We start from the raw sequence: 17,376 nt of genomic DNA, 5'->3' as shown, positions 1-17,376 counted from the left end.
AGCCTTATGTCATTGTCCAGCTATTTTTTCCCTATTTCTTTAAAGCCATTCCTGCAGCAGTCATATTGACAGGCTGTGCACAACTAAGCATGGCTTTTCACTGCTTTGTAAACAGATGCCAATCGTATTTAATCCTGATGTCAGATATCTGGAATTCATCGTGTTTGCAAACATCAAATAATTCAGTCCTTTTATTTTCAAGCCATTCTGCTGTTTGCTCCTCTAAGCTGCCATGCAAAATGGCTCAAGTGCCACACGAAAATACAGCTTAATAATCCTTGCCATGTATGGAGAAAGAAAGAATTACACAGATGTTTAATTATCTTAATGAGGTTATCCCCAAAAGGCTTTTGTAACCTCAGACCTGGCAAAGAGTGTTCTAAAAACCAAAATTCAGTCTCTGCTAAAAGCTTACACCAGGCTTGAAATTTAACCCTGCACATCATGACCTCTCTACAAAGCCCCCTCGTGGGAGGAACTCGGCAGAAGTGGGTGAGCACTGAGGGATGGGAGGACCTGGGTGAAGTTCAGATTAAGGGCCAAACCCACGTCTCTCTTCTCAGTTCCAACTCATGACTCAGGCAAAAGCCCCAACTGGACATCCATTACTTTGTTCGCAACAGCCCATGCATTATCTCCTGTCCAATACAAAGGATCTCTTTAATTGTCCGGCACAAGAAACCAAAATTCTGTGGGATAATATCTGCCCTAGCCTGATTTAACGGAATCATGCTGGTTTGCCTTTTTTTTTTTTTTTTTGGTAGAGCATCATTCTAATTGCTGTTTTTCTAATTTTCAGGTTTCAGAGTCACGGACAATGCTGAGCAGCTGCGCGTGTAACAGTTGCAGATCAAAGGTACAATTAGTCTAATGTGGGCACCAAAACAGAGAAAAGGATGATCAGGAAAATGAAAGAGGAGAATGCAAGCAAGCGTTCAGTGACAGAAGAAAATCATTAGTGTTGGCCAATACCACCAGACAAGAAGAGGCCAATGCCATTTGGAAAATAATGACATGGCCTCAGGAGAGGTGTGTGTGTATGTGCGTGTGAAATAAGCACTAAAAGAAAATGAGCCTTGCTGTACTAATTGGCCTCGCACTTTCCCCGTAATTTCTCCTGTGTTCCCTGTTCTCCTCTAATCATCCACACTCATGAGTACTTCCCCATTCAGTTATCTCCTTACAACTGCTAATTTGATGCTATATAATTAATTTTACAAGTGTACATTGTTATGAAACAATTTTCTACTCTTTAAAATGACTAAACTTTCTACTCACAAAAACATTTTTGAAACCTTGACAGCTTTTTAAAAACTGCCTTGCCGGAGAAAAGATGCATCCAAACGGTTGTGCCCTCTATGGAACACAGAAAGCTGCTGGGATTCCTTCTCGGCACTTCGGAGGGTGGTCTTCACCCTCTTCTTAACTGTCCTGATGGTCAGGAATAATTTCAGACATTTCTGGCAACGTCCTCTTGGCTTTGCTAGTCGTCGTCTTGATTTCAGGTTTACCTTATTATGGAAAACCTTTAAGGCCCTTTCTCATAGGAAGAGGTCTTGCTTATGTCTCTGGTTTCACTGAACTCAACTCCTTTCATGAGCTAGGTCAGGTCTGTCTGTCTGAATTGCAAATTTCCATATTAGTATGGAAAACAATTAAGCTGAAGCAACTAGTCTTATGCTTTGTGCTGGTGCCTGACAGGCCAATTCACCATCTGTGGGTTTTGCTGGCATATGTCTTTGGTAACCTAGATCCAGCTTGGAGGAAAGCTCCTCCTGCATTCTCAAGAGTCTTCTCACAGGGGTAGCACTCCCAGCAGGCCAGCCAGGCCTTACTCAGACACATCTAGTGAGATATCTGGGCAAATTTCAGGTTGTGTAGACCTCAGCTATCCACTGCAGAAGCTTGGGGACAGAAGATGCAAAGAAAAGACGGACTTGACTGGAGAGACTTTGAAGGACAAGGTCCTCATATCTGGTATAAAGAGATTTGGACTGAAAGCCTCTGTCCAAAAGCCAGTAAGAAACATCACAAAATGTTCTCAGAGTTGAAAAAAAGTAGCCCTTTGTCTGGCCAAGGAGTCACCACGTTTGTGCCCAAGCTAACTTCTTCTACCTGGAGGTCAAGAACAGGGAACGAACCTCTACCCCGAGGAAAATGGCACAAGTGGGCCCTTCTTCATCTCTGAATAGTCATTCCCAGCCCTTTTGCTGCTAAGCATCCTCTTCAGTACACTGAGGGGGCTGGGAGAGGCTTTTCTGGGAAGCTGAAAATACGGTACAGTTCCTTCTCCTCATCCCGGGTATGTCACCAGGGGTTTAACTAAGATTTAACTAAGGCTAATTTGGGTGAAACAGGCAACTCTCTCACTTATCTTTTCCCCCAGCTAACGTGCTGGTTATTTCAGATGCCATTTTTGTGAGACACAGTGATCCAAGTAAGTTATCCTCCCTCCACCTATAAGCATGGAATGCCTAATTTGCAGAGGGCTTTCAAGACTGATCATCTTTGTGTGCAGTCTTCAGGCAGGGTCACTTCAAGCCTGCAAGTGAGCAGAGCTCTTAAAAGAGGCTGTCTAGTAGGAGGCAAAGCTGTATTGAACCACCTTCAGTGATAGTTCTCTGCATGCTAAAAGGAGACAGAAATCGCTACCGACTACGGGGATACAATTCACAATAACCAGTAAGTAATTCTTAGCAATATTAACAATATTTCCCTATTCATTGATTTTCATTGTTTTCATCTTAATTTCACCATGCAATAAAAAACAATCTAATAACAATCCCTTCGTCGTGAGCTACGAAACAAGACCAACTACCCACCTTTCCTCCCATTTATTAGGCTGGGAATAAGCTCTGAGGCCCTTCTAGGTCTTGTATAAGGGACATTGTGCTTGGGCCATCCAAGAAACTGGCACACGAGAAACAGTGAAGCAGAAGGCAGGAAAAACGTAAGACAACTACCCAGAGGCAGGTTTACCCAGGCAGATTGAATTGCCAGGGCTTGAACCTAAATGGTGCTGAATGCTTACTCCCAACATTGCAAACGTGGCTGGGACAAGCTCCCTCCTTCCTGATAAAAAGGTGATTAGGGCAAGTGGAATGTTGAAAGCTGCCTGACAGGCATCTCAGACCATACTCAGTGGAAGTACTGGACTTTGAAGAAGATTTCCAGTTGAGGAAAAACTGCAGTGTATTTTTTAAAAAATCAGCACAACCTGGTGCAGGTTTCTTGGCTTCCTCATTGTTCATCTGTTCTCTTACAGAACAGTCATGATTCACAGCATTAGAGTCAGGTCAGCATTTCTGTAACAAATGTTATTAAAGATTGGATATAGCTTTGTGTTTTAAATTGGTTCTGAGCTATAACTGAGTGCACAATGCCGGCATTTTTGTGTTTATAAATGTAGGGAAAAATAAATATGTAAGGTTTTTTCACAGTACTCTAACTCTAGAGCAGCTTTGATGGAAAAACAAAATTACAAAACAGTCTACACATTAGCAAAATAAACAATAACAGTAAAAAAAACAAAAATGTGCACTATCTTATAAATGCTGTGGTAATATGACATAATCACTCAGATAAACTCATCGCCTTATCTAAATCTCAGTCCTTACTCTACAAATAAATCCATACGCATGTACTCCATTTGCTCCTTGCAGTTATAAGATCTGTTTTCCTCACCAGTACCTGGAGCTTCCCAAGCAGAAACATGTGAGTACGCATTGGACTTCCTGCACAGTGAGCTGGAAGCACCATAAGATACGTGTTTGCACAGGCCTGTAAAGCAAATCCTGACCACGCAGAGCTCGGTGCACGTGCAGATTACCTGGGCATGCTTCCAAAAGGTCGTATTTGCCGTGTACAGGCTGCGGAGCTGGTACATACATCCAGAGTTGGTGTGTACAGGAGCATCGGTAATTCTCATCAGGACAAACACAAATACGTGAACTCTGCCTGGCTAAGTTTTTGTTGTTATTTTTTTTTCTCCACAGGAAAAAAGAAGGTAACCTCAGTGCAAAAGGTGCCTTGTCTTGGAAGATCAGAGCATGTAGGTTTTGTGGTGAGAAATAAACCAGCGATGATCCTGTATTTGGGAGAGTATCTCAAAACCCAATCAGGGAGAATCCTGCAGATAAACTAAATTAACTTACAGCATATATAGCAACCTTCCCATGAAACACCAGCTCAGCACAGCAACCACTCTTCCAAATTAATTTCACAGCTATAGTTCACTGCATTCCCCTCTCTCCTTTTTTTTATTTAAAAAGCCTCAAAATTATTACTGCAGTATGTTGGGGGGTTAACATTTTTCCTTATTTTCTCTTCTACTAAGCAGTACAATCTGCCCCTATAAAATAAAAGGATGATCCTTCCCTCGAGTAACAATTTGCGGGTTGCGTCCTGTGATGACCTGCCCATCGGAGGAAGCCAGGCATCACAAAACTATTGTATCTACTGGAAATCAATAAGGAATTTGGTTTGTGTAACTTTCCAACAGTCTTATGCTGATAAAAACAGTTTCCCTGGAGGTCACTCACCTGGGTTAATGGTGATGAATTTGTTATCTGAAGGGTATTCCTCTGGAAATCTGTCCTCCTTTGGAGGAGGTTTTCTTGTTGTCTCTGGTCTTCTTGGGATCTTCCCCAGGTAAAGTTCGTTGGTGAACGCTGGCGGCACTTGGGTGGAAGGGAGCAGCTGGGGCTGAGTGTCTGCTTCGGCAAAGCTCTCCTCCTTGGGACCTCCAGCTGTGGGGGCAACATTTTGGTTTGTCTCTTCACCCGATATGGTTTTATTTCCTTCCTCCTCAGCAGTCCGGTTGGGGGAAGCCGTGGCCACGTTGGCCTCTGTGCTATTGCGTGCCTCCGTGGCTGCTGTCACCCTGTTTTTCTCCTTCTTTTCGGCATCCTTTTCTTCCTCTTCCTCGTGCTCCCGCTCCCCATCCTCACTTTCACTCTTTTCATCCTTCTCCCCCTCCTCGGCTCCCTCGCCGTCCTTTGTCAGCGCCGAGTCCCGCTCTGGCCCCGGGGAGGCGGCAGCAGCGGCCTCGGTGGCGGCCACCACTGGCCGTCCCGCCTGCTTGCTGGGGGCGGCCGCCGCAGGGAGCCGGGTGGGCCACACGCTGCTGGGGAAGGAGGAGATGCCACCACCGCTGAAGCCCAGCCCTGCCAGCAAGGTGCTGGTCACCACTGAGGCCACGGTGGCCTGGCTGCCGCTGGAGGAGGGCCCCATCCCTGTGGCCATGGACACGAAGGAGAAGGGGAGCCCCGAGGAGGTCCAGGTGGAGGAGCCAGAGCTGATGGGAGCCATGTCAGCTGAGGAGGCAGGAGATGCTGTGGGCTTGAGGAGGTCACCGGCAGCAGAGAGGAAGAAAACACAGCAGAGAGCATCAGCAGGTGTCCTGACATGCTGCCTGGGGTCATTTTTCTTATGCTTTTCCCTCCCTTTCCACACACGTGCCATTCTGGTTGCTGTTCTCTTAAAATGAGAGATTTACACCAGCTGGATGCAGGGCCCAGCCAGGAACGGGACATGCCACAGAGCTACATGGCAAACCACGAAGGGAGGAAACCTCCCTGCATTCACCACTTCCAAAAATCATTATCATCAAAAACATCTTTATCCTTATCTTTATTTTACAGCGGGACATTCTCCACCCACGTCACCGGTGACTTGTGACTAATGTTTCCTCTCAGGGGTGAGGAGGATGTAAAGGAGTTTAATGAGTTTAGCTGCATTACTCATGGTGCTTTAATCCTCAGAATACAGAAGTTTAAAAATACAGCATTACATAAGGGCTGTCCCAAAATAAGGGCCTGTGCTGCCAACATGAGCATCCACGGCTGGTGGGTCTGCTCTGACAGGGAACTCTGGGTCTTCCCACACACGTTGTGAGGGCCTTGAACGGTACTATTTTTATTTCCTTAATTTACCCATCATCATTATTCTCCTAAGCACTGGTGCTGCAGTGAGGCATTGCTGTTGTTAGGAACGACCTGCAGCACGGCCAGCTGGGTACTCGTGAAAGACTTGGAGAGCATCAGCAGCCCTTCAGCAAGTCACCACGATCTCTACCAGGACCACCAGGCTGCGGCACACACATATAGACTCAGCTTTCCCCATCCACAGAGCTCTCCCTGGCCACCACCAGCGACCCAGAGCCAGGGCTGGCACTGCCCACTTCCCTCAGGGAGCTGAGAGGAAGCAGGGAATGAACCATGGACTTTGCATCTTCTGCGCCTGGCCACTATTATTCTGTCAACCCAGCGCATGCAGGCTCACACGTGGGCCTCTGTGGACACACATGTATGTTCTACTGGGATTAAAAAAACTTAGTATACACTTAAACAACTAGGCAAGTCAATCCCCTTCATGAATTACATGCAGAGGAAGACACTGAAGTGAGCTGACTAAGGACAAGGAGTAATCCTGTGGAAGAGCCGGGGTCAGAAGTTCTGCCCGGACAACCTGACCAGGCTCCCTCTGAAATGCCTCACGTTACTGAATTCATCAGGAAGAGGAGCTTTAGCTGGAAAGGTACACATCAGACAAGGACAAACAAGGGTGCTACTGAACGTTGAACAAAACTGTCAAGTGTTTTTTTTTTGGAACTGAAATTTATAACTTAACAGTATTTCTGCATCTCTCTGCAATTCCTGGTTTCAGGCAGGCCGTGTAGCTGAAATGCTGCAGCAAACCAAGAAAGGCTGCTTTCTCGCGTTATTTTTGACCAGCTGCAATCACAGAGAACCTGAGATCTCAGAAGAAAACCTGTACTTCAGAGATTTCAAGCCAAAACTTTAAATAGGCATCTAAACATTCGGGATACTTATCAGTGCGAATCCCTAAGGCACTGTGAGATTTGCTTTTCGCTGGCATTTACAGTCTCAAAGCTGGACTGAATATTAAAATTTGACAGCAGATTTTATACGTCCAGCATACCTCTATACATCATTAAACAAACATTAATCATTCAAATTCAAGCTTTGTATATGTTATTTGCTTACTAGGGAGTACATCAAAATGGAACAGGAAAAAATCAGAAGCACGTACTTAGAGTAAATTCAATAGTATGAATTCGGTCCATAAATTTGACTGAACAATTCAGCATACCAAATACCAAGAAATGTAGGTTATGTATGGTTTATGTTAAATAACCCAATAAGGCGCTTTCAAAACTGAAACACTGTATTGCAGTTTTACTGTAAATGTATCAATATTTCTTATTCTGGAAGACAAAAGTCAGCTTCAGTGACTCGTTAGAGCCTCACCTGAGCTACAAAGAGCTTGTTAAGGCTTTATTCACACAAAAGCAGGTATCCTTAGAGCACTGGAAGATCAAAGATGCGTGAAGTCTTACTCCTGTTGCATATATTTCTGGTCATATAGTTAATAAAAGAAATTAAATTTGTTTCCACAGCCATCATTAAGATTACAAATGAGCTCAACAGGTATTTGGGAAGATTTTTTAACCCTTGATTCTCCAGTGGTCAAAGCCTCTCGGAGCATGAAGCTGGAAACCCAAAACCCAGTATCTTAGGGACGTTATAAAACCTTTTGTGGAGGGTCTGAACAACCACCTTCCCCAGGAAAGCCCTCTCCTGCCGCAGATTTACAACATTGTGCTGCCACCTGGTGGGAATGCCGCCCTGAATTCCCGCTGCCCATCCGCGCTCCGCAGGGATTTATGGCCACGACTTACCACTCCTGTTTTCACAATTCTGGTCCCCTCGAAAATTCGAGTAGTGTTAGCTGAGAAGCAAAGAACAACCGGGCGTCAGCGGACTGGGAAGGGAGGCATCGCTAAAATTGCTAAACAGTTGCTCAATATTGCTGCTACAAAATAGGTATGCAGGTGTCAGTTTGGAGTGAAAGCAATTCCGCTTGTTTTTGGTATTACTTACCTTACTTTGTACTTGTGTGTAAAGAGAGATTTGTCTGTCTTTAAACCTGGCAATGCCAGTTTAAGTGTACCGTCAGAAAACACATGCTCTCCTTCAAACCCAAGTTGGATAAAACGTCCTGACTCACAGGAAGCCAGAGCAGCTGATGATAATAGTTTTTTCTGCCCTTATGATAATATTATCATTATTTAGTGCTGTTTATCTGAACTACAACTATAATCAGCCTCTGAAGAATGTTTTGAAAGCTCAAGTGGATTCCTTTTCTAGGTTAGATCTTGGGTACAGCCAAAAATTAGAAGACCAGGTCCTTTTCGGGGAGATGTGGAAAGAAACGCAACATCTATTCCCATTGCAGATGCCTGTGTCGCTTCCAGTGCTTTGAACGCTGGGCTAGAGTACCCAAAGAGTATCCAGCAAAACAGTCAATAATGATTTGCTCTTAACAGTAATTAAATAGGTATCATGGTCAAATTTCAAAGAATTTTTCCATTCTATCATTTGCTGAAAGAGGCCATAATCAGCAATATACAAGTTTCTGACTTCTGCTTGGCACTTAAAGTGAAGCCCAGAACACTATGCTGAGATACTCCGAAACTGAGAGCTGTATGAGAGATATTGCTTGGACAGGACATTTGCTGTCTGATCCTTGCTCTCCCAGCAATGCTGCTAACACTGTGGCATGACACCGGAACAGAACTAAGTTGTGTCCACAACCCGATATCCTTCAGATGCTAAGTGCTAACAGAGTAGGACTAAAACCTCCACATTTTCCAAAAATCACACTTAAAAATGCTCCTCTTATTTTGTTCCATACACAACATCAGACCCAAGTGACTTAACTCTTTGCTTCACCTTAAGTATTTAAATTTTTAACTCTCCACTTGTTTTGGTTTTCCATTACCCATTCCAAGGTTTCTATATCTGTAAACTGGACTGGGAGGGAGTGCTCTCAGCAGAGTTGAATTTTGCCCTACTTAATGAAAAAAAAAAAAGGTAGTAATAAATTCCTAGGAAGTAGCAAAACTTCAGCACTTAAAAAATCAAAAATCATCAAGTTCTTCTACCAAGTCTTAGCTTTACCAGATTTCTCCGATAAACTTAAAAGGCAATCCATGACAAAGGACAGCTTAGGATCCAGTTCTTCAGCTTTCGTTTAAATATGTATGTTTTGGAAATCACTGAGGTTGTGTGCATGGTAAAACCTGAACGTCTCCACATGTGGTTGTCAAGGTAGGACTGATCTCCTTTCCTCTTTACATAAAACAGGCACCGATCAGACTCACATTCTGCTATAGCTGTGCCTCTGATGAATTTGTTTTAGAAAACTAGTACCAAGAAAAGCTCTGAATTCTCCTCAAACCTGATGAACCCTGCCAGCAGAGATGTGTAGGCAATCCCCCATCACTAGAAATAGGACTCTGACAAAGTCACTAGCCACAATCTGAAATTAGCATTGCCTACATGCATGCATACATCTTCTGAAATCACTCCACACCATATTGCACTCTGCAAAGAAAATGTTAAACACACAAAGAGTCATAATGTAAAAATATGTATGTGGGTTTTTTACCTTGAAAGAGCATAGTCTGGCTAAAGTCACTACGCATTTCATTTCGGCAAACTGCTTGAACTCTGAACAGATAAAGGATGTCAGGTGAGACATGGCTAATGATGGCCTTCTGTTTAAAAAAAATAGATATTATTCAGTTTTTTACCCCCACAGTACTGTCCACGATCACTTTGAAATATAAAAAGCATTGCACTAACACAGGACATTTCTGCCACATAAGACAAACTCATTTCTAAACAGAAATATTCACTGGACCCCTGGAAGAGGGTAAGACCAACGTCAAAGGACTTCCCTGGGATAAAAGTGATGCACCCAGACTCTGCTGACTCTGCCCGTGAGAAAGAAATGAACACATCCCACATCTACTCTCATGACAGCCTTCATGCCTGAAAATTTCTGCTCTCCTCAGAAAAAACTGACCTTACAGGAATCAAAATGAGGTTTTGGTAGGTGGAGATCCAAGTCCCAACCTGGGATAAGCCCAGAAAAGTCACTGTATGTTCAAATGGACTATTTATTTTGCGACAAACTCGCTATGGCGATTTGATGCTGGTGGCCTGTCTAATACGATGGCTTGGCACCCTGCAATGGGAGGTCCCTGCGTACTTTTACACCCGAGACACTGCCTTGCTGCCTTGCAGCTACTCTTTTGTGTGGCCTTAGTCCATGATCACATCAGTTCACGTCTTGCAGCAGACAGCGGCAGTCACTTGAAGTGCGTTTGCAATTTCAAAAAAACCTGTGGGTCACTTGAAATACCAGTGATCTCTTTAGCAAAACACTGTCTAGCTCTGCTTCAAGACGGGACAGCCTAGCTGCCTGTACCAGAGCACTGAAAGCAAATTGCATTTTCCTCTGAAAAAGAGGTTTTTTTCCTTTTGCCCCTAAAATAGACTAATCTGTCATTGCTTTCTTAACCTCCAAGCTCTGCTGCACCGCACAGGGTCTCACTGCAATTTATTTTCAAGCTATCACTCCATCACATCCCCTGCACTTTTAATTATTTCTTTTACATAAAACAGGATGCTGTTACTGTGCCCACCTCATTTTTGCTGATTAAGGCTCTCCTCCTTATACCTGATTAAAAAAAATCTCCCTTAAGAGTGTGAAGTTATGACAAGAGAGAGGTTACAATACATCATAACCTTGGGTGCCTTTCAATAGATTCCTTTCTGATTTCGTGAGGCACATCGTTCCCTAAAGTGACCCAGATAACAATGTCTAGTGGGGAAATTGAAAATATAAATGGAAATGAAGTAAAAGAATCTTCATCTAAGGGAATAAGAGAAGTATTATTGTATAACTGATTGAATGGGCCCAGAGGACTGTGTATGTGAAAAAAAAAATATGATAACAGTCATTAGGAATAACACTCTGTGCTGCTGCATTTTTCATGTGCATATACAATTACCAATTTCATTATTCTAGAGGCTTTCTTTGATTAACAATAAACGGAGGCCTTTCAAACCTGAATATGTCACTTTGATTTTATATGCAGAGAATGTTAAAGACCGGTACAATACTTGCTTCCACTTAGACAAGAATGACAAGCAGATCAAATCCTAAATGGAGGAGATAGATCAGTGTTTTCCATCTGTTCTGGAACTGTCTGGCTCTTCCCTTCTTTTTCTCCCACCGCCAAACGTAGGCAGTGCTTGTACAGGGCCACTCCGCATTTATCTTCTAGCCCTGACCATGCAACTCCTACTGATGGTGGCACGCACTGCCAGAAACTGCTCCAAAGACTGCATGGGGCTACACACAGTGAAAGGCCTGAGCCTGGGAGCAGATTTTGGGGGATCGGGCTTTTAATGTGAAAATCTGTGAGCTGAACACAAGCCAAAAGGTATTAAGTGCATAACTATTTCCTGAGCCAGCTGCTTCTCAGCAACAGTATATGAAAAAGCGTCTGCAGATTTAGTCCTTTATGTACTCACATAAACTATAAATTCACACTCCAGTGTTTTGGGTAGTCTGTTACACAACGTTCAACTAATGCTGAACATTTTAATAGCAATTCAGTGTGAGTTAAACTCTAGCCTATCTTGAAGGTAACAACTCCTTTCCTCCTCTACTTCCTTCTACTGAGAAAATAACAATATAAGGATAGCTTGATACATATGCCTGGGGCTGATGCTGTGGTTTTACCAGGTCCTTGTCACTGTCCTTGGTGAAAGTCTTCTCTTTTTCGTCTTCATTTTTAGTCCAGCTGTAGGAGATCATGTAGTTCATGATCGGAGGGTGGTAGATGGTTTCTGGTTGGTTCCAGGTTACAAGCAATGCCGTCCTGTTCACAGGCTGCACTTTCATGTTGACCGGGGGAGTGCTGCAAGCTAAAAAAAGAAGGAACAAACATGAAGCTCTCCTAAATAAACGAGAGATAACAAATAGGAAGAACTGTGCCTCACTCTAAGAGCCAGTTTTTTTTCTTTAATGCCCTTGCCTACAGTAATAGCTTAGACTGCAATCTACTGAGACCAATGGGATTTAATACCACCTGGAGCTGCCTTCTGCTCTCCAGAGTAAAGGGGGTGAGAGAATCCATTCTCTGCAGGCAGGTTGCTTAGTTCTCGACTTCTTTCCTAGCCCACAGCCTCCTGCTGTATGAAGGGGATAAATAATGTGGTGTGTTCTGCAGGCCCTGGAAATAGTTGCAACATCTAAAAATGTGACGCTATTGGGTCAGTAAGTGTTTTCCTCTTAACCCAGTACATTTTTGCACATGAGCAGAAGTTACTTTATACTCCTCTTTCTATATATTTTCCTTCACAGGTTCTCAACTGTTTGTCAGTAATATATCACCAGCACAGGGAACAGTGGCACTTGATGGTCCTTGGCCACCTCCTTCTCATAACAGGCAGGGGAACTCCCCAGCCAGGCTCCCAAAGCCCTGCCTTCCTAACCCTGCCTGCAGTGGGGAGGCACAAGTTACCTCTCACCCAAGATTAAGTTGGTGGGGACATCGATCGGCAGAGGAACAGCTTAACCAGCGGGCAAAAATACGGCTTCTGCTTACTGTAGACACCAAACCCCAAACTTCTCCAGAGAAGACCAAGCCCAGGCGCAAAGGTAGCCCATACACCCCAGGAGGAGTGGGGTGCGCTCAGCCCACTCCCAGCTGCTGAAAAAAACACTTTTGAAGCCACTGAAATGTAAAAGTCAGGGTACTAATGAAGAACACTAGAGGGCACTCATATGCTACCGAAAAACTATATCCTGCGCTTCTCAACTATAAAGAGTTTAGATTTTTTTCTGAGCTTTAAAAATCATGTTTAAAATACACAATTCAGGACAGATTCTCACATTCTCTTTCCCAATATAAACTCTGAACCAAGAAAAATCACTTGCAATGATACCTAAACACATGTGCCGTGGCAAAGGAGCTGGTCTCTTCTGCCAGGAAAAGTCAAAGTGTCACCCAGCCCATCACGCTGACACTCTTTGCAGAATTATTTTTCCCAATACGACTTTTCCGTTTAAAGCCAACACATTCAGCTTGTTTGCACTCTGCAGGTACGCGACTGTGTGTATATTTGGCCATTATTTCACTTCTGAAGAGTCCTGGCAGCACTGAAAGGGAGAAATATCTATTCCTATGCCTGGACTTGCAGGTTGGTCATGTTGCTCTGCTGTTACATTACTGAAATAGCTACAGTTCCTAAATAAAAATGATCAAATGCTGTAAACACAAATATTACCAGTACAATAGAAAAATACCTGTCAAATATATTTGTGCAGCTATAACTCACATGTTTGTAGCTAGCCCGAACAAGAGAATATATATTGCAGAAATATGCTTGGGCAGGAAAGATCTTTGGTGCTTGCTCCTGCCATGAGTAGTGACAATCTCGCAGTTTGCCAGTAGATCCTTCTGCTCAACCCAGAAGGATGATCCAGCAAAGCAAACAAACCTGCGGTACCTCAAATTGTTGACAAAACCAACATGAGTTTCTATTTACACTGAGTTGAAGGGACCAAATAGGCATTCTGCTGGCAATGCCACAAAGCCAGAAGCAACACCTTGGTCTGCTGCCTGCAGACCCCTTCCCTCTTGGTCTCTGCAGGGAGCCCACAGAGCCAGGGTGCTGCAGAGCACGGCATGAAGGTGGCCAGGACCCGGCCGAGAGGGCACAGCTGAAAGTAGTTGCTGTTGTCACTATTTACAGAGCTTCAGGATCCTTGATATGCCTCTCCATGCTCACCTCTTTCTGCTGAGATAGTCAGATCAATTCTCACTGACATCGCTGTTTATTGATAACTGCACCAATAAATCATAACTGCCCCCTTTGAAGCCCTTTGTCATCACAGAATTAACGCTTCAAAATGCCAGGCCAGCCTTTATCGCTCTACCTAATCAAATCCTATCAGAGATAGGAGCGCAGGGTGAAGGACTACCGAGACCTAAAAGTCTTAACCAGTCCTCCTCCTCCAGATTTAAAGTAATCGCGCATCAAATTGTTTTAGAAAGAATTCACCCAGGTAACCTTCATGAGAGACAGGGAGATCTGCCTTAATTGCAACAGCCCTCTGAACCATGGCTAGCCAGCTGTTTTTCAGACAAGGACCCCAAGCCACCCGAGGGAGAAGGGACTGTCACATCCTCTATTCCATGCCACTCCTTTGATGCCATTGAGAATAGCTCGTGCCAATCAGAGGAAAGAAGTGGGTATTTCCCAAGGGTAAATAGGAGACTCGCAGACTCAAAGTTAGGAGACCCTCCCTGTTCCTGCACCCTGATCCAAGAAGGTCATGAGCACTTTTAAGCGGCTGAGTGACTCCAGTGACTTCACTGAGACAAGTTGTGATGAGGACAAACCTCATTCACAGTCAGCTAAACGGAGACTGAATTCACAACACTGCTATTTCACAGTAAATATCAGAAAGTTTTCATGACTTAGTATGACTTTGTTCCAATTACTCCAAGGCACGTCACAGTACCTAATGTAATTAAGTAATAACCAACCTTTTCTGTTCAGCCACTTTTTTGCTTTTTCTTAACAGATTATGAATGGGCAAAAAAGAAATCTTCTTTATAAAATGAAATGTATGGTTTGATTAATTTAACCAAACCTGCCCAGGACACAATGGAATAAAAAAACATTTAATCCAATAATTCAATTTGATGATTTAATTAAAGTGATACATAATAACATAGCAAATGTCTGAAAGGCAAGAAGAACAGTGTAATGATTTGACCATCTATAAAACAACTGGCATTTTCCAGAGATCTAATTTTCCTTTCAATACTCTGTGTGCCTTGGATTTTTTGAAAGAAGACAGAAAGAACTGCAGGCTCCTTTTTTTTTTTTAAGGTGCTAAAGAACCTCTACTGATTTTGCAAAACGTGCAGCTGAAAGACAGAGAAATGCAAGAAGAGCTCAGGACATGGAGGGTGAAGTGTGTATATTCCTCTGAATTGAATCAGGACACCCTAAAGAGAAACACAAGCTTTTCTTTTTTTTTAAAACCAGGCTAAATAGGCAAAAAAAGCCTGTGAATTCATGATTGCTTGAGGAAAAAAAAAAGAACCGAAACCAACAGCCAGCATGATTTCACACTGAAACAGCATTTCAGCTATTTTTAGAAAAAAATATTACTAATGCCCTCTTTTAAATTCAGATCCTAAGGGAAAATAAAAATATTGAGGGGGCTTTCAGGATGACTTTCTGTGGTGTAATGCAGTACTGAACAGAGAGATAGCTGAGCTGGTCCTGCGAAGGTCTAGTGGGACACCAAATCTGGCTAGCAGATCGCCCGTGCCAGGACTCCTGGAGGCAGAAAAGCTTTGCCAAGGCCACAGGGCTACATCTAGAGGCACTCGACAGGCAAGCGCGTTCGCGGTACCAGGGACATGATGCCTTGCAGCAGGCAGCAATGCCCCGAGCATGGCACGCCTCAGATCTCTCGGAGTGGAAAAAAACCCCATCACCCTCCTGTTGGGGATGACCTGAACTGGGAACCTGGCAAATGTGCTGGCTCCTGCCTTATGGAAAAGTCCTGCAGAAGAGGGAGGGAGGGCTGTGCGGGCGCATCTGGAGATCTGGAGGAAGCCCTCTGACCTGACACAGGGCAGCCTCAGCCGGCATTTCCAGCTGTTGGCCATGTGCGGGGCTGTCTGCGAGCTTGACACAGTCTTTTCTCTGCAGATCAGCCCGCCGGGGAAGGCAGGGGGCAAGCCAGCATCTTGGCTAGCCTTGTCTTCCAGGGCTCACTCAAGCCTGGAGAAAACCTGTTCGCCACTCGCAGACAAATGTAGCATGCTAATACAGTCCTAAGCGCTGGCCAGGCCAGCCATACAGCAGAGAATTATTTTCTTCATGTTAAAAACATTCCAATGGGCTGGAACAAACAAAATTAATTTAACAACTCTGCATTCATCTCTCCCATAATTTGATTTGTATGTTGTATTTGGCTACGTAACCTCCACGAGGCTTTCCTAACTGAAGCCTGATAAAGCTTAATCCAAAAGCTCCTGGCAGCTCCATTTCAAAGAGCTGAAATCAAAAAAGGGGGCTTATTGTTTTGCAAAAATTAACCACTGATAATAAGATACGCTCAGGAAGATACACCATGCAGAAAGGGCATGTAAGAGGTATTACAGCTTTTTTTTTTTTTTTTAAAGCAGTCTACATTTCTCTTCCAAGGACAGAAATGCAAACCCAGGCAAACTTTCTGGGTTTCATCATGCTTTTTGCATATGCTACCTGCGATTATAAAAAGAGCTATTTAGGGAAAGGTAGAGAGAGCATAAGAGTATTTGGTTATTTCCTGTATACCTTCTCCCTGTAAAACAGGTGCCTCATATGATGAATCCAGCGGCACTGGGCTCAGAGGGATTTATAAAATCCTCTAAAAATGTTCTAAGTTACCTGTTCCATGCATAAAAATGTCACCACTTTAAAGGCAGTTATTTCTAGCTGTGCTATGCCCTCTTTTGGAAAATCCCACTCTCTCCCTGCTGCTGCACGTCTCAGCAATGCAAAACTGCCGTTCCTCTCTTCGGCACAGTGGGATACGCGTAGTGTGATGAAACCCTGACAATTTTCAGCACAGAAAACCAACATGACAGTGAAGACCTGAATCCCTTGTGGCGAGATGGGCAGGGATCTTCTAAGGCAATTCATACGTGGAAGGAGGAAACGTCAGCATCAGGATGTGCCCAAAGCACGTTACTGGCTCAGGACTGCTCAGAGGTAGCTACAACACAGGGACAAGGGTCTGGTCTTGCTCTGGGTGGCAGCTCCTGGCCATAAACTGAGAAGGGGATTCACTTCTCCTCCTTTTTCTCATGTGCATAGGACGAGTGGTAGGAAACAGTGTTTCTCCCTCACAAAGGAGGGGTCCAGAGGATGGTAGACGGGGCATTTCTTCCTACACACTCAGTAGGGGAGAAACTGAGAGGTCAGTATGGGGGTTTCATGCCTTTCTTCCCCATAAAGGCAAACGAATTGGTGGCCAAGCTCTTGGGCAAAGAGGGTGTTTCTTTCCCCTCTGCCCCGGCACTGGGAAGGAGCTGGAAGGGCCAGTCCTGCGGGACAGAAGGACCACTTACTGCTGTTACCGTAACGACACCCAACTCAGACACAAGTTTTTCTCCCAGCTGATTTCAGAGAAGCCTGAGAACTGTCATTGATGCCTGTTCTATTGGCAAAATACTGCATTGAGTTCGCTCAGCTCTGTGGCCCCCAGGAACCTGACTGCAGACAAGACAAGAGTGATGCCAAGAGAGAAGGGACGAAAAATACTTTCAACTACATTCATCTATATACACATGCATATATATTCCTTTTCATTATTAGATGCCCAAACTTCAAATAAGCCCTGAAATGCAGAAAGACGGGCTATACTGCAATGAGAAAACTCACACTTGGTTTCAGTGCCATGCCATCAGCGCCATGGTAA

The 17,376-nt window shown here is 44.0% G+C and overlaps 1 protein-coding gene across 1 annotated transcript in view; it reads right to left on the bottom strand.

The window, feature by feature from the left end:
* PTPRG (protein tyrosine phosphatase receptor type G) overlaps positions 1–17,376 on the bottom strand; it is a 415,060-nt gene that overhangs the window by 74,947 nt on the left and 322,737 nt on the right. The window contains exons 9-12 of the mRNA XM_054216618.1: positions 11,623–11,807; positions 9,475–9,583; positions 7,703–7,752; positions 4,542–5,340 (exon numbers count right to left, since the gene is read on the bottom strand). Coding sequence (XP_054072593.1) covers positions 4,542–5,340; positions 7,703–7,752; positions 9,475–9,583; positions 11,623–11,807 — 1,143 coding nt within the window. The remainder of the gene's footprint in view (positions 1–4,541; positions 5,341–7,702; positions 7,753–9,474; positions 9,584–11,622; positions 11,808–17,376) is intronic.

This window comes from Rissa tridactyla, chromosome 10, assembly GCF_028500815.1.
Source record: "Rissa tridactyla isolate bRisTri1 chromosome 10, bRisTri1.patW.cur.20221130, whole genome shotgun sequence".
Lineage (NCBI taxonomy): Eukaryota > Metazoa > Chordata > Aves > Charadriiformes > Laridae > Rissa > Rissa tridactyla.
The sequence above is the reverse complement of the archived record's forward strand: the minus strand, read 5'-3'. Positions and strand labels throughout refer to the sequence as shown.